Source organism: Anas platyrhynchos, chromosome 11, assembly GCF_047663525.1.
Source record: "Anas platyrhynchos isolate ZD024472 breed Pekin duck chromosome 11, IASCAAS_PekinDuck_T2T, whole genome shotgun sequence".
Classification (NCBI taxonomy): Eukaryota; Metazoa; Chordata; class Aves; order Anseriformes; family Anatidae; genus Anas; species Anas platyrhynchos.
This window is the reverse complement of record NC_092597.1, coordinates 12806700-12826837: the sequence shown is the minus strand read 5'-3', so window position 1 is coordinate 12826837 and position 20138 is coordinate 12806700. Positions and strand designations below refer to the sequence as shown.

The 20138-nt window shown below is 61.6% G+C and overlaps 2 protein-coding genes across 2 annotated transcripts; both read right to left on the bottom strand.

Moving 5' to 3' along the window:
• Positions 1-770: 770 nt before the first annotated feature.
• Positions 771-5368, bottom strand: LOC101789401 (uncharacterized). The gene is made up of 12 exons (XM_027466270.3): positions 3974-5368; positions 3819-3877; positions 3560-3708; positions 3121-3215; positions 2907-2965; positions 2644-2780; positions 2445-2569; positions 2200-2258; positions 1794-1948; positions 1612-1718; positions 1210-1332; positions 771-976 (listed from the first exon to the last, which is right to left on the bottom strand). Exons 1-12 carry the CDS (start codon positions 5252-5254, stop codon positions 929-931), a joined length of 2397 nt encoding a protein of 798 aa, XP_027322071.3. The 5' UTR covers positions 5255-5368; the 3' UTR covers positions 771-928.
• Positions 5369-5739: 371 nt separating this feature from the next.
• On the bottom strand, positions 5740-12086 carry C11H15orf39 (chromosome 11 C15orf39 homolog). The gene is made up of 3 exons (XM_027466267.3): positions 11929-12086; positions 6578-10014; positions 5740-6271 (listed from the first exon to the last, which is right to left on the bottom strand). Exon 2 carries the CDS (start codon positions 9952-9954, stop codon positions 7282-7284), a length of 2673 nt encoding a protein of 890 aa, XP_027322068.3. The 5' UTR covers positions 9955-10014; positions 11929-12086; the 3' UTR covers positions 5740-6271; positions 6578-7281.
• Positions 12087-20138: the final 8052 nt, after the last annotated feature.

The window sequence follows — 20138 nt, the reverse complement described above, 5'->3', positions numbered from 1 at the left end:
TATGGTTTGCATTTCAGCTCCAGCTCTCTGTTTGGGCACCAGGAGAGAGGCTCAGCCTCCGACCAGCTGCTGTGAGCAGGTTCTGACAAGGCCATAAAGCCATCGCTGCCATAACTTGGGTATCAATGTTAATCACCACAGCTGTATACATAAGTATTGCCTGGTTAATTAATTAATTAGGAGCTGCTTTAGCTGTGCACAAGCACCAAATAAAGAGATGAACTGGGAAGTACACTTTAGCACCCAGGGGAGTGGGTTTTAGTTTTAAAAACAACACTAATAACATTAATAAATGAGATGCCCACACAGCCCTACTTTCTGGGGATCAGACAGACCAAATTACAGGGAAACACCTCCACATCTTTATGGTTTTTATCCTATGGGGAGTGTGGTGGTGCCAGAGACCCCCCCTAAAAAAAGAGGGAAAGGGTCCAAGGACCCAGGTCTAGTGCTAAACAGGAGACCTACAGGCCCTGGGGTATCCTACCTTTTATTCCAACTAAAGCTCAGCCTCAGCTTCCATAAAGAAAGGGAAAAACACAGGTTAAGGAGAAGTTAAATATGAAAATATTTCAGAGTTGCTGTTGCTTAGTCCTGGCCCCCCAAGTCCCCAGGGGTAGCAGCAGCAGAGGCAGTGATTGCTGAGCAGCAAACTCTGGAGGTTTGGGGTCATGGCTAAGCCCTACTTAGCCCTTAAGGCTGGGTGAAGGGCAAGCCCCACAGACCCCAAATCCCACCCAGGAGAGGCAGAAAGAGAGGAGAGGCAGGTGTGGGGTTCTACAAACAGTTTATTAAAGCTTTTTGTACAAAAAGTTATACCAGAGCCTGCATCCTTCTCAGGGGGCAGCTGGCATCCCGCAGGGAAGGGGGAGCAGGGACAGCGCTGCAGCGTCCCTCCTCGCCTCCTTCAGCCCAGCAGCTCCTTCCCTCACGATGCTGAGTCTGTCTGCCAGCACGCAGAAGCCTCCTCTGTGTCCTGAGGGCAAGAGGTGGCTGTGTCCCCCTCCAGGACTGCAGCAGGGACCCCCTCCCCTTCCTCCAGCCCCAAGGGGGGCTCAGAGCCCCTTCAGATCCAAACATCACACAGGAGCATCCCCAGCCCAGCCACCAAGACCCCTGAAGTGACTTCCAGGGCCCCCCACAGCTACCTGCCTCCAGCTCCCACCAGAAACCACCCTCAGGGACCACCCCCCCATAAAGGCCACTCACCTGCTCGGAGGCCACCCAGAACCCTTGGTTCTCCATCTCCAGGGTCTGCGTCCCCACTTCGGGGTCTCTCCTGTCCCACAGGACGGCCACATCGCTCCAGCTGCCCCTCCTGGTCCTCAGGACCTGGGGAGGGGAGCACCAGGCTGCAGCCGGGCCCTGCTCACACTGCAGCCTCCCCCCCTCCAGGATTCCCACCCCCCAAGGATTTTTGGGGTTATTTTGGAGCACCCCAACCCTTGTGCAGCGCTGAGACAGCCGTGACACCTCCGGACCCCTCCCCAGTCCCTCTTTTATCCAGGTGAAGCACCGCAGCCCTCGTGCCCACCACCCTCCGAGCTGCCACCTAAGCTCCATGACCCCCCCGAGGGGACAGACGGACGGACAGACGGACAGCACCCTTACCACCAGCAAGACGATGGGCACGGTAATGATGACGAGGACGCACACGACCATGATGGCCACCACGGACTCAGGAAAGCCAGGAGCAGGAGGGGGCTCCAGGGTGTCCTCTGGAGCAGAGCCAGCGGTCAGCGCCCTCCTGGGGGCCATGGAGCCCCCCAGCTCCCACCCCAAAGGGAGCTTACCTCCGACAGCGATGGAATAGGGGTCCACGTGGAAGGCAGAGCCAGCCAAGGCTTCGTCTGGCCCCACGGCGAGAGCAAGCGCCTCCAGGACCTCCAGGCTGGTGGGAGCGGGGGGCTGGAAGAGCACGTCCCCATGGCACAGCAGGGAGCCAGGCCTGGGGGGGGAGGTTGGGGAGAGCTCCTGCACCAGCCTGTCCCAGCACAGCCCCATGAGGAGGCGTTGGGATTTCCTTCCCAGCCCCCAGAGACATCCCCTTGGTCCCAAGGAGTTAAGATGCCACCCCCCTAAGATGCCAGGCCCTGCCACAAACCCTTCTGGGCTCAAATGCTCAGAGCCCAGGGATGATGTCTGAGACCCCCCCAGACCCATACCCCCCCACCCGGGCAGCCCCACGCTCCCACTCACAGAAATCCTCTTATCACTGCCTGCAGGAAGCTCCCGTGCCCCTTTAGGGCTCTTGCCACCTGGAAGAGAAAATTTGCTCAGCAGTGCCCAGGGGTTTTTATTTCCCCACCCATGGAGGAGACCTCCACCAGCGCAGCCTCAGAGCCATCACCCAACAGGGTCCCGGGGGGCTGCTGTGGGCACCCCAACGCAGACCCTATTCCTCCAGGGTCCTCAGCCCCTAGGAGACCCCCAGCTGTTCCTACCACTTCTCCCAGGTCTCTGGCGAGCCCCCGGTGCTCCTCAGCCAGCGGGTCCAGGAGGCGCTCACTGAAGCGCCTGTTGGTGATGAGGAAGGAGATGGGGTACACCTGCAGGGGCAGCCTGGCTCCTGGGGGGGCAGGACACAGGGTTTGGTTTGCAGACACGGCCACGAGCCCCATAACCCTCAGGGACCACCCTTACCCTGCACCGAGAGGGAGCTGAGGTCCACGGAGCTGCTGGCCAGCACTGTCAGGGCTTGGAGCACCGCTGCGATGTCGGCGTGGACAGCAGTGTCCAGGTAGAGGTCCCCGGTGACCTCCAGGTCCCCCCCGAGGGGTCTGAGGAGGGAGAAGGGCTCTAAGCAGGGCAGGAGCACAAGCTGCTGGGGGTTGCCAGCAGGAGGATGGCTTCAGAGCCATGAAAACGGGGCTCAGCAGGGAGATTTGGAGAGGGGCTGCCCGTACCTGAGGTGGCCGATGGTGAAGTTCCTCACGGGGTAGAGGGCACTGAGAGCCCGAATTACCTGCAAGAGGAGGAGGCAGGAGCTCATCCCTCACAGGCAGCTCACCCTCAGACCCGCAGGGACCAGGAGCAGCTCCCTCGATGTTCCCCCTCCTCCTGGCCCCACTGCATCCCCCCCCAGGGCACCAGCCCCAATGCCCCCAAGGCTCACCATACCTCGCTCACCAGGGGCTCTGCCCCATCCTGGCTGAGCTGGAGGGCAGTGAGAGAGATGGACAGCTTCTCCGGGTCCAGGTTCTCCAAGCTGAAGCCTGGAAGGGGTGAGAAAAGCTCTGTCCGTGCCTGTTCCCCCAGCTGCGTGCCCAGCCCTGAGCCCACACTGGGGGGCAGAGGCACTCAGTGAAGGGCAGGAGCTCTCCTGTCCGTGGTGGAAGGGCTCAGGCTGCACCTGAGGCAGCTCCAGGAGGGGAAACCCAAAAGTTTTGGCACCAGCACTGGGTCACGGGGGTCTCCAGCACCCTCAGCACCACACGGTTTTGTGTGGATCAGGAGCAAAGAGGTTACACAAGGGCTAAAACGAGGAGGTTTGGGCTCAGATCAGTGCACAGGGGGAAGTTTGGGGGTGGCTGCCCCGCTGCAGACCCTCCTGGCTTACCTCCAGACCTGACAGAGCGGGGCTCCAGCCGCCAGCTGAAGGCATCCCCTGCTCTGCTGGCCTCTGTGAGCAGCGTGCGGATGAGGTGGGAGCTGCTGGGGGCATCCCCCCGGAACAAAACCTCCCCACGCACCAGCACCGAGCCGTTCCTGGGGGGCAGGAGAGGAGCCGCTGGGGCTGACCCACAACTGGGGGCCAGAAGCACGCCCGGGGGCTCTGCTCCCCCTGGGGCAGCCCCACACGGACACCCTGCACCCACCTGAACTCCAGGATGTTGGCTTGGAGGAAGGTCTCGTAGGAGGACAGCGCCTGGCCCAGCTGGAAGAGAAACACACGGGGATGGGGAGCTCCCCAACCAGCATACCCAGGGCTCCCCGCCCAAAGACCCCCCCGGGGGGCTCTGCTGGCACTCACCATCAGCCTCACTTCGTCCTCCAGCTGCCTGTAGCTCCCTGAGGCCCTGCGGCTCAGAGCCTCGGTGTAGGTGATGCCCAGGAGCCTGAAGCTCAGGGGCAGGCTGCGCACAGGAGGCTGCACCGAGCCGGGAGCGCTCCTCGATGCGGCTGCTGCAGGGAGGGTTCCTCCTGCTGCCACCCAGCCGGTGGCCGTGGGGACATCAGAGGGGTGCCAGGAGGTGACAGAAGGACTGGATGCAGGAGGAGAATCAGGGGTGACTGCTGGGGTCTGCGAGCTCGGGGCAGGGGAAGCCGGGGGGTGGGATGGGGATGGAGAGCTGGTGGTGCTGGGGGGGTGCCTGGGAGCAAGGGGGCTGCAGCTGGGAGGTGGCACAGAGCTCAGAGTGGGTTCTGGAGGCCAGGAAGCCCCCGTAGCTGCTCCATCCTCATGGGGGGCTTCGGGGGCACCAGGGGCTGCCAAGCTGACCCCAGCCTCAGCGGGACCTGAGGAGCTGGGGACCCACATCCATGTGGGGACAGGAGGGGCTTCGGAGGGTGGTGGCAGAGGTGGGGGGGTGGGCAGTGGGGAGGGGTCAATTTGTTCCTCAGAGGGGACAGCGGGTCCCCCGAACCCCTCCGAAGGGACCAGCACCTGCGGGGGGCTGACACCAAGGGACGTGGCACTGGGAGATGCCGAGGCAGTGCCCAGGGACCAGAGCCCCACTGGTGTGACAGCGGGGACAGAAAGCAGAGCACTGGATGTCCCCTCCGATGGCAGGGCTGGGGACAGCCCCACAGGGGGCTGCAGGTGAGCAGCAGCAGGGTCCTCACCCACGTCACCCACAGGGTGGCAGGGGACAGGGCTCACAGCTCGCTCCTGCCCTCCAGGAGCTCCATCCTGGACATCCAAGAAGCCTCTGGACCTTGTCACGCTGCTGTCCCCCAGCATCACAGCTCCAGTCGGTATCCCCAGGGCCAGTCCCACAGCTCCCATACCATGACTGGAGTTTTCTTCACCCAAGGTGCCCTCAGATGCAGGTGGCTCCACGGAGGGGTGGCTGCGTGGGTCCCCGTGTCCCCTCTGGGACAAGTGGCCAAGGGATGGGGCCACCAGTGAGCCCAGGCCATGGGGCAGGGCAGTGATGGACAGACAGACGGCCAGCAGCAGGACAGCCCTGCAGCGCAGCCCACCAGCAGGACACGGGGCTGGGGCCACATTCCCCTTGCTGCAGGGCATCGGGGACGTGTCACCTGCAGGACGTGGTGGGGCCACCCCACAGCTCCACCGGGGAGAGCCCATGGGGACGGCGTGGCTGTAAGGGGTGCAAAAGGAACCTTAGGGGGGGCACCCCAAGTTGTCCCCAGGGCAGACCCCAAATCAGGACCAGCCCCCTGCCAAAGCCCCTCTCATACAGCTTCACCCACCCTCACTTCTCCAGCACAGGAGGCAAAACCCCAAACACCCCAAAACCAAGACCCAAAACACCCCTCCCAAGCAGCCCCTCAAAAGCAGGGCCACAAACCCAAATCCTACCTCACAGCACCCACCAGGAGGAGGAAGCACCAAGCCCCCACCCGGACCCTGAGCTTTTATCTCATGTCCCAGCTCAGCTCCAGCTGGTCCCAATTAGCACAGGTGCCCCCCAGCTCCTCATTAAGCCCTTGGCACAGCAGAGGGGCTGTGGGGACCGATCCTACAAGAAACAAACAATGGGGTTTGGGCTGCCTGGGAGAGAATTTGGGTCCTCCCCATCCCAGCCACCAAGCAGAGACGGGATCGCAGTGTTGGAAAACGAGCCGAGCCCTTTAATGAGGTGAGGCACCTCCAGGAGGTCTTACAAAACCTTAAATAAAGCAGAGATTCCTTGATCCCTAAAACCAAACTGCAGGCTTATCAGCAAACGCTGCTTTCCACATCACCCTGTTTGGCTCAGAAAAGTCATGGGTGTTGTTTTGTTTTGTTTTTTTTTCCCCATTTTTTTCCCCCATTTTCTTAGTTTAAAATAAATATTCCTGTAGTGAAAAAATAATAATAATTAATAAATGATAATCCTCATTTTAACTCGTTCTTCCCCTGCTGGAAACACCTGAGCACGGAGGTTGTAAGGCCCTGGGGCTGGGCATAAGGCTGGCTGCGTGTCTGGGGGATCGGGGGGTCCCTGGGATGCCCCCAGCATTTTTGGGAGTGTTTTTGGCATTAAAAGTCTCCCAAATCTTCCTCGCAGCCTCTCTCCATCCATCCGGGGCTGAAGCTCGCACCCCGACAGCTTGGCTCCCTGCACCTTGGTCCAGCACGGTCAGTGGGTGAAGCCGAATTCTGAAATAAAAAGACAAATATAAATTACTATTATTATTTTTTTAGAGGCTATAATATGAAGGTGCCTCCTCGCGAAGGCAATTCCCCTGTAATTTTTACAAAATCAAGAAAAATTGCGTTTCCCCTAGCCCTACTGATGCCTTCAGTCTCTCCCTCAGGTCATGGGGGACAGCAGGGTCCCCACCATCCCAACCCCCCCAAGCAGCCCCTCTTGTGGCCCTCCTGGTCCACCCTGAGCATGAAACCCCCCCACAAATGCCCCCAAAGATGACAAATCCTTACAAACACCCTCAAAAGAAGACTCACCTACTGGCCAGCCTCCGGCCTCCACCCCGTACGACACAAGGCTCTCGGTGCCGGCCTCCAGCTGCAGCACGAGGACACGAGGGGCGGCGGTGGTGGGATCGTCCCCATCCAGAGACACCTGGAAGGAGCTCGGCTTCCTCGGGAGAAGCGTTGGGGTTCCTCATCTCTGCACGGTCCGTGCCACGTGGAGGCAGATTTTGGGAAGCCGGGTGGCCGAGCGCTCGGAGAGCCAACGAGGAGCGGTGGGGAAGGGGCTGGGAGAAGGAAGGGGGTGGTGGGCATGTGTCACCACCCAGTCCCTGTGCAGGATGCTCTTGGGGTTTTCTGGGGGCTTCTTGGTGGGGCAACCTTGGGTTTTGGTGGAATATCCTTGGCTTTTGGTGGGACATCCTTGATTTTTGGTGCGATATCCTTGTTTTTTGTTGGGACATCCTTGTATTTTTTGGTGGCACATCCTTGGTTTTGGTGGGATAGCCTTGGTTTTGGTGGGGCGTCCTTGGGTTGTGGTGGGACGTCCTTAATTTTTGGTGGGACATCCTTGTGTTTCGGTGGGGCATCCTTAGTTTTTGGCAGGACATTTTGAGTTTTGGTGGGACGTCCTTGATTTTTGATGGGACATCCTTACTTTTCAGTGGCGCATCCTTGTTTTTTGGTGGGACATCCTTCCACGAGCCCCTTAGGGACGAGCTTGGTGTGCCACCAAGCTACCTACCGAGCTGCTGCCTGATGGAGTGGTGCCACAGGAGGTTCAGCAGGTCCGGGTAGATGTCGGGGAGCTGCTTGAGAGCCAGGAGCTTCAGCATGCGCGAGGTGCAGCTCTTGAGCTCCAGGTCCCTCAGCAGCTTCTCCTCCGAGAGCGTGGTGGGACGCAGCTCCACCTTGTGCTCCTGCAGCACTTGGTCAACGGAGGCGCCGGGCAGCTTGGGGAAGAGCTTCTCCTTCACCACGTGGATGGGGATGAAGATGGCACCGGCCCGCACCACGTGGGGAAAGGGGCACTTGCGAGTGAACATGAAGGTCTCCAGCTGGGACAGCAGCTTGCTGAGCAGCACGGCCACGTCCTGGAAAGCCAGCCAGATCTCCTTGCCCTTGGGGGGCTTGGGGGGCTCGGGGAGCCTGACCCCATTCTTGGGTTTGGGGGGGGACCTGGGCATCTCCGCCAGCGCCTCCTCCGGCTCCGTCCTCCTCAGCCACTCCTGCAGCAGCTCCGGGGAGGACCCGGCCACCGAGCAGGCGAGGACATCGCAGAGGGCAGCGTGCAGGGCGGCAAAGCACGGGTTGCCCAAGCCCTGTCGGGCCGGGGCATCACAGCAGGCGGGCAGGGGGGCTCCGTCCTCCCCCAGCACAGGGGGAGCTTGGGGCACGAGCATGTCCGTCAGCGTCAGGCGGCGGTGGCAGGTCCCCTGCGGGGCCGAGGTGCTGGGTGGTGGGGAGCCAGGGGGGCTGCGAGGCACGGGGCTGGGCTGGGGGGCACGGGGCGGCCCCCAGGACCTGAGGATCTTGTATTTCTTGGACATGAAGGCAGCCGAGCTCTGGAAGTGGCTCCTGTCCCCAGAGACGGCCTCCACCAGCTGGGGTGGCACCGGGGGCTTAGTGTCCTCCCCCACCTCCTCCACCTTCCCCGGCGGCCCCTCTTTGTCCTCCTGGGGCTGCCTGGTGTCTGGGTGGGTGTCCCCCGTTGTCACCAGGCTCTTCTTCAAGCTCAGGTCCAGCGCCACCTCACCACCCTCGTGGCTTTTGGCCGGCGGCTCTGGGGACACGGCCTTTGCCTTGGGCCCCTCGGGGGGCACTTTTTGGTCAGCGCCCTCCCCTTCGCTGGGCGTCACCGACACCTTGACGGCACCGGGGTCCCAAGTGCCGGCTGTGTTTTGGGGCGAGGTGTCCCCCTGGGTGTGCTCCTTGGGGACGGGGACGTCGGCGGAGGCCTCGGTCCCCTCCAGGTACTCGCGGTAAGGCGCCAGGCTGAAGACGTTGTTGATCACCGGCATCGGCGGCGAGGCGGGGGACATCTCCCCGGACATCTCCCCGCTTTTGAGGTCCCTCAGCCTCTCCTGGGGACAGGCGGCCCCAGCAGGCTCCTGGGTTGTGTCCCCAGCCCTACAAGCATCCCGGACCCTACAAGTGTCCCCGACCCTACAAGCGTCCCCAGTGCCCGGGTGGTGCTGGGGGGTAACGGGGCTGCTTTTGGCCACCACGTCCATCCCGTAGCCGGCGTCTCCCTTGGGGAACGTCCCTGTGAGTCCCTCGGGCATCTTCTGCGGGGCGCGGACGGGGTGGAAGGCGCTGCCGGGCCTCGCCGCCGGCCTCCCTCCGTGGGGCTCCACTGCTCGCCCAGCCCCATGGTGCTCCGTGACACCGAACAAAGCCGCCTCCATGGGGCTGAAGGCGAAACTGGGGCTCGGATGCAGGAACCCGGTGGGCAGCGGGGGCTCGGCAGCCCTGGGCAGCCCCGCGGCCTTTGGTGAGGGCAGAGCACCAGGCCCAGCCGGCCTCGACACGAAGCCATCCAAGGGGCTGGGGAAGTAGCTCCTGGGGGTTTGGGGTTTGAGGTAAGCACTGGGAAAAGGGGCAGGCTCCCCGCTGGCCGCGAAGCCGAGGGCTTTGTAGGAGGAGAGGGAGCCCGGAGGCTGCTCTGCGCGTGGGGGCTGCGGGTAGGGAGGCTGCGGGAAGGGAGGATGTGGGTAGGGAGGCTGCGGGTAGCACGCTGGGGGATGCTCCCGGTGCACCGGGCTGCCAGCGGGGGCACGGAGCTTGGGCCAGGGGTCCTGGATCCGGCCAGGGAGCTCGGGGACCTTGGTCAGGTCGTGCGAGGCAGAGGGGCCTCGGTATTTCTCGAAGGCAGCGTAATAGGGGGAGAAGGCAACCGGGGAGGCCGGGGGCAGCGGCAGGAGGCTGGGCTCGGGGTGGGGACCCCTGCGGGAGGGCTCGCCGTGGGGGGACGCAGCCCCTGGTGCCCTCTGCAGGGTGCTGTCCCCCCCCTGGGAGCCCAGCGGGGTGAAGCACAGCGGGGCCGCGTACACCGGTTTGGGGACGGCCACCGGCTTCTTCATCGGGAAGGGGTGGCCCTGGTGGCCGGGCCACTTGTCCCGTGCCATCAGCAGGTCCCACACCAAGGCGTCCGCGCCCTGCTCAGCACCCAGCCTGCCCGGCGGGGGGCTGCGGGGCCGGTGGAGGAGGCAGTGCAGGAGGGGGCCCTCGGTGCGCGGGCAGGAGAAGTAGGAGCCCTTGTAGCTGAGGTGGTGTTCGGAGCCGGCCGTGGGCACGGGGCTGGGTTTGCAGAGCACGGGGGGGAAGCCCGGGCCGGGCTCGGCATCCACCCGAGGCAGCTTGTTGAAGACGACGGCGTCCAGAGGCTCCGGGGGACGTTTCGCGGCCATCTATACGTCACGGCCGGTGGCGGGACTGGGATGTGTGGTGGGCGAGGTCAGCTGGCCTTCCTGCAGGGGCAGAGAGAGCACGGGTCACCCACGGCCACCTCGTCCTTCCCCCGAGTCACCGGGACCCCCGTGGGACCTCCGTGGGCTCTCCTGGGCCGGGGTGGGCCCCGCAGCAGCAGGCAGCGCGTGCCAGCAGGTGGAGCTGGCAGACCGTCACCGCACCGCCCGGCCTTCCTCATCCTCACCCCAGCACCGCCAGCACCCCGAGACACCTCCAGCACCCCCTGAAACCCCTCCAGCATCCCTTCCTGCCCCCCAGAGCACCGCTGGGCACCCCCAGCACCTCCCACGTCCCGTGAGCATCCCCCACGCCACCCCACGCATCCCCAGCCTCACTCGGCAGCCCCAAAACCCTCCCAGAGGGACAACAGCAGTGGGGTCTGGTGCCCCTTCTCCACCCCCTGTTTATTTTCTCTTTCTGTGGCCAGAGTTAGCAGAGAAACAGAGAAGGAAATGGAGGAAGAGAGCGCGGAGATAAGATAAAAGCCTCGTCCACAAAAGGGGAAATGGCTCGGATAGCTGGGCGAGCTTGCTGGGGTAGATAAAGGGCGCCGAGCGCGGCGGTTTTGCTCTGCTACAAGGGTCTGTCCCCGCTCTGCACGCGGCGGGGAGGAAACGCGTTTCCCCGCTGACACCCCTCGGTCACCACGAGACATTTGGGGTGGGAGGTTTTCGGGAGGAGAAACACAAAAAGGCAGCAGGAAGCGGCCAGGCGGGCGGCTGCCCACGCGCCCCACGGGGAGGACACGGAGCTGGAGGTGCCCCCTCCACGCACAGCAACACGGCCGGCGGTCGGGACGGTGCTCGGGGTGGACACCGGGCTCAGGAGGAAGCAGGAATTTCACAATTTATGGTGTTCCCACGCTTCGTTTTCCCCTTTCCCCGAAACATGCCCGTCTGCAGACACACGTTGTGCAACCGACCCCACGTCAGGGGGACCCCCCCGCTCCCAGCTGGAGCACGGGGACAGACCCCCAGCACCGCTCCCAAAATCCAACCTCATCCGGGCGTTCAGGCGGGCAAAACACCGTGGATTTAAGGGATATAAGCACAGAGGCTCCTTTCTGCCTCCCTTTACGCGAGGCCCAGGAGCAGCCTCCCCTGGGGAGGACGCAGGTAGCGCCAAGGCAGCCTCGAGTCCCCCGGCACCGCTTTGGGGCTGTGCTGCCACGTGCTCCGTCCCCGTGTCCCCACGTCCCCTCGCGGGTGGCGGAGGTGACGCCTGGCGGTGCTGGCTGCTGGCAGAGGGGCTTCCCGTGAGCTTCCGTCCGGCTGCGATAGCGGCTCTGGGACCTCGTGTCCCCGCCGAGGAGGAGGAGGAGGAGGAGGAGGAGGAGGAGGTCACCTTCCCGACGTCTCCACCAGCTCCGGATGCTATCGGCGGCCAGGGCGTTTGGGGGAGCGGCCGAGCGTGTCCCCAGAGGAGTCCGTGGCTCCCGAGCTTCCCCCGGCTGGGAGGAACCCGTTGGGATTTGTCACCGCCACCCAGATTTTTGGGGAGCCGGTCCCCAAGCTCGCGCGCGCACCTGCGGGCACGTGTGCGGCACGGCCCCGCTGCGGGGTCACCGCTCCCCAAAGCACCCCAGCGATGTTTCACGGGGTGCGGGGGGGGGGGGGGGGGCGGATTTGAAGAAAGCTGCAGCAGCAGCAGCCGCCGCGCAGGGTGCAGGAACCACATGCTCTAAAACCGGCCATAAATGGGGAAAATCCCGAAACCGAAGCTGGAGCGCAGCACCGGCGCGCCCGACCCGCGGCAGGGCGCGCAAAGCCTCTCCAAAAGGGGGCGCGGGGGGGGCCGCTCCGGCCTATTTTTGCCTCGCTCCCCCCAAAAGCTGCCACCGAAGGGGAGCCCGGAGAGAGCCCCGCGGCCGGCTGGAGGCCGGGCAGGAGGAGGCTGAGCCTCCCCGCACTCACCTCGCGGCGCTGCCTCCCCGGGAGCATCTTACGGCGCCGGGCCGGGGGGGTCGGCGGCAAGGGGGGGCCGACGGCTGCTTCTGCCCCGCTCGGGAGGCTGCTTGCATTGTGCGGAGGAAGTGGGAGGAGGAGGGCGAGGAGGAGGAGGAGGAGGAGGAGGAGGAGGAGGAGGAGGAGGAGGAGGCTGGGTGCTCGCGGGGGCCGGCCGGAGGAGGGGATGAGGCCGGGCCGGCCTCCCCCACACGTGCACTGAGCCCGTCGGGGCTCTGCCACCACCCCCCCCAGTCCCCCAGTTTCACGGGGAGGGATGGGAGGAGGTCACCGAGCCTCCACTCGCAGCCCTCACCCGCAGCCTCCCTGCCCCAAAAAGCCCCCGAGTGATGCCGAACCCCCAGGACCACCGAAACCCAGCGACACCGGTGCTGGGAGGGGAAGGGAGGCAGCCAGAGCCCCTTGGCGAGGCACTGGCAGAGGCTCGGCAGCCTCCCCCAGCCTCTAAAATTGGGGGTCTGGGGCCTCGGTCCAGCAGCGGGCACAGAACGGTGCCCGGCAGCGAGTCTCGGTGATGGAGGACCTCGTGGAGCAAAGCCAGGTGCCCAAATTGTTGGGCTCCCGACCATTATTTCACCCTGACGGCTTGTTTAATTTGCAGCGGCTCCGGGGAGGCAGCGGTGGAAGGGAGCCAAGTCTTAGGAAACCCTTAGCAGACCTTTTTATTTGGATTTATGGCCAAAAAGAAATGGTTGGCATTAATTTTTCCCATCTAGGGCAGGCCAGCAGCTCACCTTCTTGGTGTGGCAGATAACCCTTTGCACCTTCGTGCCACTCTTCCTCCTCCTCTTCCTCACCAGTACCCTCCCCTTGGCATCATCCAAGCCTCAAAACTCTAAGAATTTAAGGAAACTTGCTCTGGACCAATTTATTTTATTTTAAGGGATGGGTGTCCGGTATTTCAACACCTACCTGCTGAACTCTGAAAAGCAGATCTCCCCCAAATCTTCCCTTATCGCCCCCAGACTTCGTAGTTTTTGGTCTGCTAGGTCAATTGGTTTTACCCCGTAATTTCTGTAATACCGTTTTCCTGCTAAAAAGACATGTCAGTGCTGGGACGTGTGGCAAGAGGCTCTCAGGGCAGCCTCCACTCATTTCCAGGGGGCGTTTTGTTAAAAATGACTTATTCTAAAACACAGTATTTTGCCATATAACTCCCCTCTCGACATGCCTCAGGGTCTTCCATTTCCCCTGCAGCATTTATTTTACTATTATTTATTTATTTTTCTCCACCCGTTCCCTAAGCACGTACCTGCCTTGTGGTTTGGGTTGGTTTTTCTGGTTTTGTGTTTCTTGGTTTGCTTTTTTTTTTTTTTCTCTTTTTTTTTTTTTTTTTTTTTTTTTTTTTGCTGCAGATTTCCTTCTCTTCAGCTTCCTGTGTGATTCATCTTTTCACGCGCAGCACCAACCGAAATTTGGGCTGCTGGTGCACCGAAGCGGCGTGCTTACAGTAGATAGGAACTTTAAATATATTTGAATATATAGAATAGGACACGGGCAGCTTGGGGGAAATGGTCTTTGGGGGGGTGATGTTGAGCTCGGGTACTGCTCGGCCATGGGGTGGGTGATGGGGGCTGAGCACCCATGGGTGCACCGCTGCCAGCCCCCCCCCCCCCGAGCAGCCCAGGAGCAGATCTGCCTGCCCCAGCCCAATTTCGGCCGCGTGTGGTTTTCAAGTTGTCTCTTTGAGGCTTCGCAGCCCCGGCAGTGCCGGCGGCTATCTCTGGGTTCATCTCTTGGGCAACTTTTATCTGCGGTTCGCTGCCTTCGGGCCCCGGCGGTGCTCAGGAAACGTGCTGGCTCCAGATTGGGCTCATTTCTCCCGGCTGTGGCCAGGATGGGACCCCAGGGACCGAGGAGCAGGGCTGCAAGCCCTGGGGTGACAGGCAGCTGGGATGTCCCTTGGATGCCCCAAAAACTACAGCATCGTGGCACAAGTTGGCACCCAGGGGGACCAGCAGGGACTGATCCTGAACTTTTCTGTCCCTACCAGTGGGGACAGCCCAGTCGCCTCCCCAAGGAGGTTTGGCAGCCCCACAGCTATGCACACAGGGATCCTCCCTCCTAAAAAAAAAAACAAACCAACGTCCTCTGTGGCTCTGCAGATGGAGCCTTCATCACTTGGCGTTGGGGGCAGCTTCTGACTGGAGCCTCCCGTATCAACAGGCTCATAGGGTCTTGGTTCCTCAAGGGCCCAGGGAAATCTGAGGACAATTTCTCCAATTTCTGCCCCGCACCCAACTGAACCAACCCAAGGATGTCCCCATCCCTCCTGTCCCACCCCTCCGCTCCCACCCACGAGGTGGCTTTAACCCCATCCCAGGGCCTCCAGGCTTGTTAGCAGCTCTCCCCCTGGAGACACCCCTGGAGGTAGCCGTGTCCTCCATGAAGCCCTAATTATGGAGCTAATTGGAGCCAGAGAGCTGTGCAGCTGCTCTTAATTCACACTTTGCCCGTTCCCCACGGAGCGAGCTGGGTCTTGCATCATGCAAGCGGGATGGAGAGAATCGGAGCCGCTGCCTCCCGAGGACACGAAGCCCTCAATGAACTCCTCAGGGCCCCATTATTTTGGGGCCAGGAGAGGTTTCCGAGGTCCCAGGGGCCCAATGGGGCAGCTGGTGGTCGCTCTGGGGCACGGCTGGTGGTGGCCACCTCTGGACGAGGCACCACCGAGCTTCTCCCTTTACACTCCCACTACCCGTGGCTGCCCCAGGAAGGACGAGACCCAGTAAGACCTCACTGTGGATGCAGATATCATTATCTCTGGGTAATTATCTGCAGATAACGAGATATCCCCCCGGCAACAACAGAGCAGGCACAGACGCCCGAGGGATGCCAAACATGACCACGAGGAGCACAATTTTGTCTCCACTACTTTTTTTCCGTGGTGATGAGAAGTTTGGAGGCCCGGATCCCGTGTCCCCCTGCTCAGCTTTTCCTCCAAAATCTCACTGTGACACCAAGCACCAGCACCAGGGGTGGGCACCCCTCTGTCCATGCAGCTCCCCAGGGAACAGATCCAGCCAAAAGAGCCAAAATGAGGGGGAAAAACTGTAATAAAGGGACTTATTTCTAGCCATAGAGATGGGTGTGGCCCCAGGGTGGTTGTGTTTCAGCCAGGCAGTGCCCAGGGCTGGCCCCGTGCAGGGGCTCAGGGGGTTCCCTGGGTGGGATGTCCCTGGGGGGCTGCACAAAGGAGCCAGGAGGAGATGTCAGGGGAGTCCTGGGGTCCTGGGCCGTGTACAGGGGATGAACCTGAAGCCGTTCCTCGCCTTGGGACCCCGCCAAGCTGCCTTGGCCAAGTGTCTCCTTTTCTTCTTTCTTCCCTTCCAGGCTTTTTCCGTGCCTGGGTGTGTTTCCACGCCGCCAAGCCGGATGGAAAATTACTGCTCTGCCCTGGCAGGGCCAAGACAAGGCAGAGTTCCCTGCTGGAAACCCCCCTGGGGTCCCACCCCAGCAGCGTGTGGTCACCGCACCCCTCAGGGCCAAGCCTGGTGACACCCACAGCTGTCCCCAAGACTTGGGGACACGCCACGGCCTCGGCCTTGAGCCATCTTCTGGCCCCACAGCCCGGGGAAATGGGGCAGGGCGGAAAGCCCCAAAACCATGGCCCTGCACCCCCATGCGTGGGGCGGCATGGAGGGACCCCTCAAGGCTCTCCGTGGTGGAAGATGCGCCTCAGCCCAAAAAGATGAGGCAGGAAAACCCTTTCTCCGACCATGGGGCAGTCTTTGGTCATTCAAAGCCAACTGGAACATCTTCCACGGGGCGCGAGCTCCCCAGACCCGGGAGCTGGCATTGCCAGCCAGAAAAGCCAAACCCGGGTGTCTGATGCCTGTAAAAAGAGCACATCTGCTTGGCAGGCACTGAAAACCCATCAATCACCTCCAAATCTCCTTCTGCCCACGCAGCAATTTTCAGTGCCTGGAAGGAAAAATTTAAAAAAGAAAGAAACAAGTGAAGTTCTTGGTCGTGCCCAACACGATGTTTCGGATTTGGGCCCAACATTTGGGCTGTGGGACCTCCTTCTCCACGATGTTTTGGGGTCCGAGCTCTTCTCCCCCATTCCCCTGCCCCTGAGGTGGTGGCTTTGGGTCTCACCTGCCCGTTTTCTCCACCAGGAAACCCAAAGGAAGGATGTCTAGAAAGTTGTTGATGGTTGGATCCCATAGACGTGGCCACACTGCTTCTTCTCCCCCTTTTGGGGGATCTTTTCCCCTTTTGGGGGACCTCAGCTTTCAGGGAGTGCTTTTTTTTCTTTCTCTCTCTTTTTTTTTTTTTTTTTTAATGCTGTGGTTGGTGATTATGGAAAGAGAATGGGTTCCCCATGGGGAGGCTTCACCCACCCATGTCCCACCTCGTAGGCGAGCGCCCAGCAAGCAGCAAAGCCTGCGGGGGCTCCATCCCTGGCAGCCCTGGGCTGCAACTGCTGGGGCACGCCAGCAACACGGCTCCCAAGCGTGCCTTTGACGTAAAAACCAGGTGAAAAGCCTTGGAGAGATAAGGCAGAAGCCACCGAAGGGAAAACAGGGCTCCCGCGGGGCACCACGCTGCCAACTGGGGCAGGGTCGGCCGCGGACCAGATGCTGGCAAAACCCGAGCACGTACCTACAGGGATGCAGGCTCAGGGCCGGGTGGAAAAATCAATAGGGTTACGAGGGAGGAAGGAATAAAAATAAGAAAAAAAAAAAAAAAAAAAAAACACAAAAACTTTGCTTTTGGAGACAGGTGCCAGGAGATGTAAGGAGCCTGGTGCGCATCGGGCCCAAGGATGTGCAAGGCTCAAGAGACACGTCCCGCCGCCTAACGAGGCTGCCTAATTTGCATTTTTGTTTTTTTCCATGGAGGGGGGCAGCCCAAACCCACAAACTTTGTCCCCGAGCAGGTAATTAATGGGCCGGGCTCGGTTTGCTCCACTTTGGGAAGCCCGGCGCAAGGCGCGGCGGGCCCCGGGTTTTCCAGAGCTCTCACCAGTGGCCGCTGCCGTGGGTAAATCCCAGCCCCAGGCTCCCCGGCGCCACAAAAAGCAGCACCTCGCCCATCTCCGGCAGCTCTCCAGGAGGCGATTCCCACCCCGGGTGTCCCCGTGATGATGATGGTGGTGATGAAGGCTGACGGTGGCCGTGCCACCTCCGATTCCCTCCAGGGTGGCCAGATCCAGCCCCAGCCCCGACCGCCCCCATCCCATGGCTCAAGCTGAGCCCGCGGCACGAAGCAAGAGGGATTTCAATTGTTTCGTTTTGCCTCAACACAAAACTCCACCATGCTCAGCCAGGAAGCTTCCTGATGGATATTTTTTTCCCCCAACAGCCTGCAGCAAGAGGGGAAAATTCCCCAGAGCCTTCGTCCCTCGTCGTACCCGAGGGCAGCAGCATCTGGGAGGCTTCCTGGTCGGCCGGTCCGACCTCCTGCGTGCCCCAAGCATCTCCTGCTCCTTCCTCAAGCAGGTCAACGGGTGGCCTGGGGCTGGCACGGAGATGCAGCACGCAATGTCCTCTGTGGCCACGTGGACCAGGGGTTGGTGACACCGAGCACGGGATGCTCAGAGGGTGGCACCCGGCCTTTGGCATGGCGCAGTGCCCGTCGTCTTCCTCCCCCTGCAAATAAAATACAAAGTGTGGGCGATGTAAGGAGCTTCACCTCCAAGCCAGGAGGGGGAAAAAGGGAAGGGTAAGGCAAGGATCTGCTCCCAGATCTGCTCTGGAGGGAGGAAGAGGAGAAGGGAGACCCTCGTGGTCAGCGAGGCGGGCAGGGCAGGCGGCTCTCCTGCCCCCGGTTGAGCAACCCGCCCCCGTCCCCAGCTGTTTGCAGAGAGAAAAGGTTGAGAAATGGATTGGTTGCGCAAAGCAGGCGTTAACACGTCTGCAGCCCCAAAAACAACAGAAAGGAGCCCACGTTCCTGCAGAGACACCCATCCGCTCCTCCCAAAATCCCCGCTGATGTCAGCTCCGGGAGCGTGGGCTCCGGAGGAGGACCAGGAGCATCCCTGTCCTCATCGCCTCTGGGCAGGGGCACTGAGCCCGGGCAAGGATCCCTTGGCTCCCAACTATGCTGGAAGGAAAAGGACTACAAGAACACGAGGGTGTTTTGCACCATTCTCCATGAGGATGCTCAGGAGAGGGGGGTCCCAAAGCCCAAGTTTTGGGGTCTCCGTCACCACCGCCTCCGTGGCAGGAGCCGAAATCCAGCCCCGGCACATCCCGGCTTCGCAGGAGCCGAGCGAGCCAGCAAAGCAAACACTGGCAGAGAGCTCCCGAGCCGTGTAAACAAACAACCAATTAAAAGATGAAATAAATCCCCCGGGTACGTAACCTTTCTATTTAAGCACCGGCCAGGGCTGGAGGAGCTCCAGCACATCCGACCCAGCGCCGTCTGTGATCTCCCTGCCCAGCCCCGCGAGCCCGGGGCTCCTCTGGGATGAAAGCGGGCGGCTTTCAGGGAGCAGCTTCACCTTTCTGGCATTTCTTTCCCCCCCAGTTACACCTTTTTTTTTTTTTTTTTTTTTTCTTTTGGTTTAATTCAGAGGGAAGCCCTCAGCCCCTTTCCACACCCCAGAGGGGCAGCAGGGATGCTTTTAAAGGCGAGGGCAAAGCGAGGGAGGGAAAGCAGCAGCAGGGAGCCGGTGCTAAAAGCCCCGCACCTGCAAGGATTTCACCACCTGAGCACAGCACCAGGGCCCAGAGCTCCTCTGGGCAGCCACGGGGGCAAAAAACAAGGCTGGAGGCAGGAGGAGGCGCTGGGACAGGGAAGTGAAAGAGGCAGAGATAGCGCTGCCACCCTTCCCACCGCCGCCTGCAGTAATCACAGCCGCTCTCACTTCTCCCTCGCTGCCCCCACGGTTCCTCCGCAGGCGGGTTTTGGTTCCTCTCCGCTCCCCGGCCACCTTCCCTGTTTCGAGGCCGAGCCTTCAAACCGCTTCAGCTTTTATTTCCAGTTTCTAAACCGCAGGGATGCCGCCGGTTCCCATGGCCCGTGCTGCTCCCTGCCCCGTCCCGGCACCCGCGTCCCCTCCAGGAGCTGGGGGCAAGACAGGGACCAAGCCCAGAGAGGTGCCCCAGGGGGAAGGATGGGGATGCTTTGGGCTCAGGATGGGGGTGCTTTGGGAGAAGAATGCTTTTCAAGGAGGATAAAGCTGGGGGATGTTAATAAGTTGGTGACTTACACAGACAAGCACATCACCTCCCCACCTCCCTCCAGCCCCAGGGCATGGATGGGAGCAACTCCTGGCCCACCATGCCCGCAGCCCCCAGCACATGTTGGTAAGCCCAACCACTTTATTTTATTTTATTTTGTTTTGAAGAATCACTGCAACACGACTGGCATCGGAACGAAGCGTGGGCTCTGTTCTGCTTTTGTTAATTTTAGTGCCGACGCATGCAAACGACGGCGGAGAGTCAATATTGACTTTCCACTGAAGCAAGCGCCCGGGTTCATTGACTGCAGGGGTGAGGGCTCTCCAGCAGCTGCACGGGGCTGGCGCTCACAGCCCGTGGAGCACCGCAGGAGCCTGGCCACCGAGTGCCACCCGTGCAAAAAGGCTGCTGCTTGCAGCGCCGCGCACGCGGGGTGCAGGGACCCCGCAGCTCGGTCACAGCGGGGAAAATCCCAGCCCCAAGGAGGCTTCCCCAGAGGGAAAGGAGCCGCGGGTGGGAAGCCCCTGAGCAGGGCTGGCAGGGAAGGGCAGGAGAAGGGGCTTCCCGGGGGACACAGCGAGCCCCCGGCTTCATCTGCTGCCGTCTCTGCTTTCAGAGCGAGAGCTGGCAGCCAAAACCTCGCCGCCTTTATAAAGGGGCCGCGCGTGCCAAGGGCCAGGTCACGGGGCAGGCGCAGCAGGGTCACCGCTCACAAGAGCAGCAGGCGGGGGCTGGGGCTTTTCCTGCTGCCCCCACCTCGGCTTGGCCCTACAGGGTCCTGGCCACCACCATGGGAGCTCCGTGCCCCCAGCCATGCGTCCCCAGGCACATGGCACTGCACGGCATGGCCAGGGCGCACAGGGCGCAGGCACCGTGCTGAAGGGTCGTGGCCATCAGGGGCTGGGGTTGCCCCCAGGTCCCTGCCGGGGGCTTTACCAGCAGCCCGGGGGCTCTGCCAGTCACAGACCAGCTCTGTCCCAGCCGCATTCCTCGGCGTTGACGTGGTTTTCTTTCTTCCCCCAACCT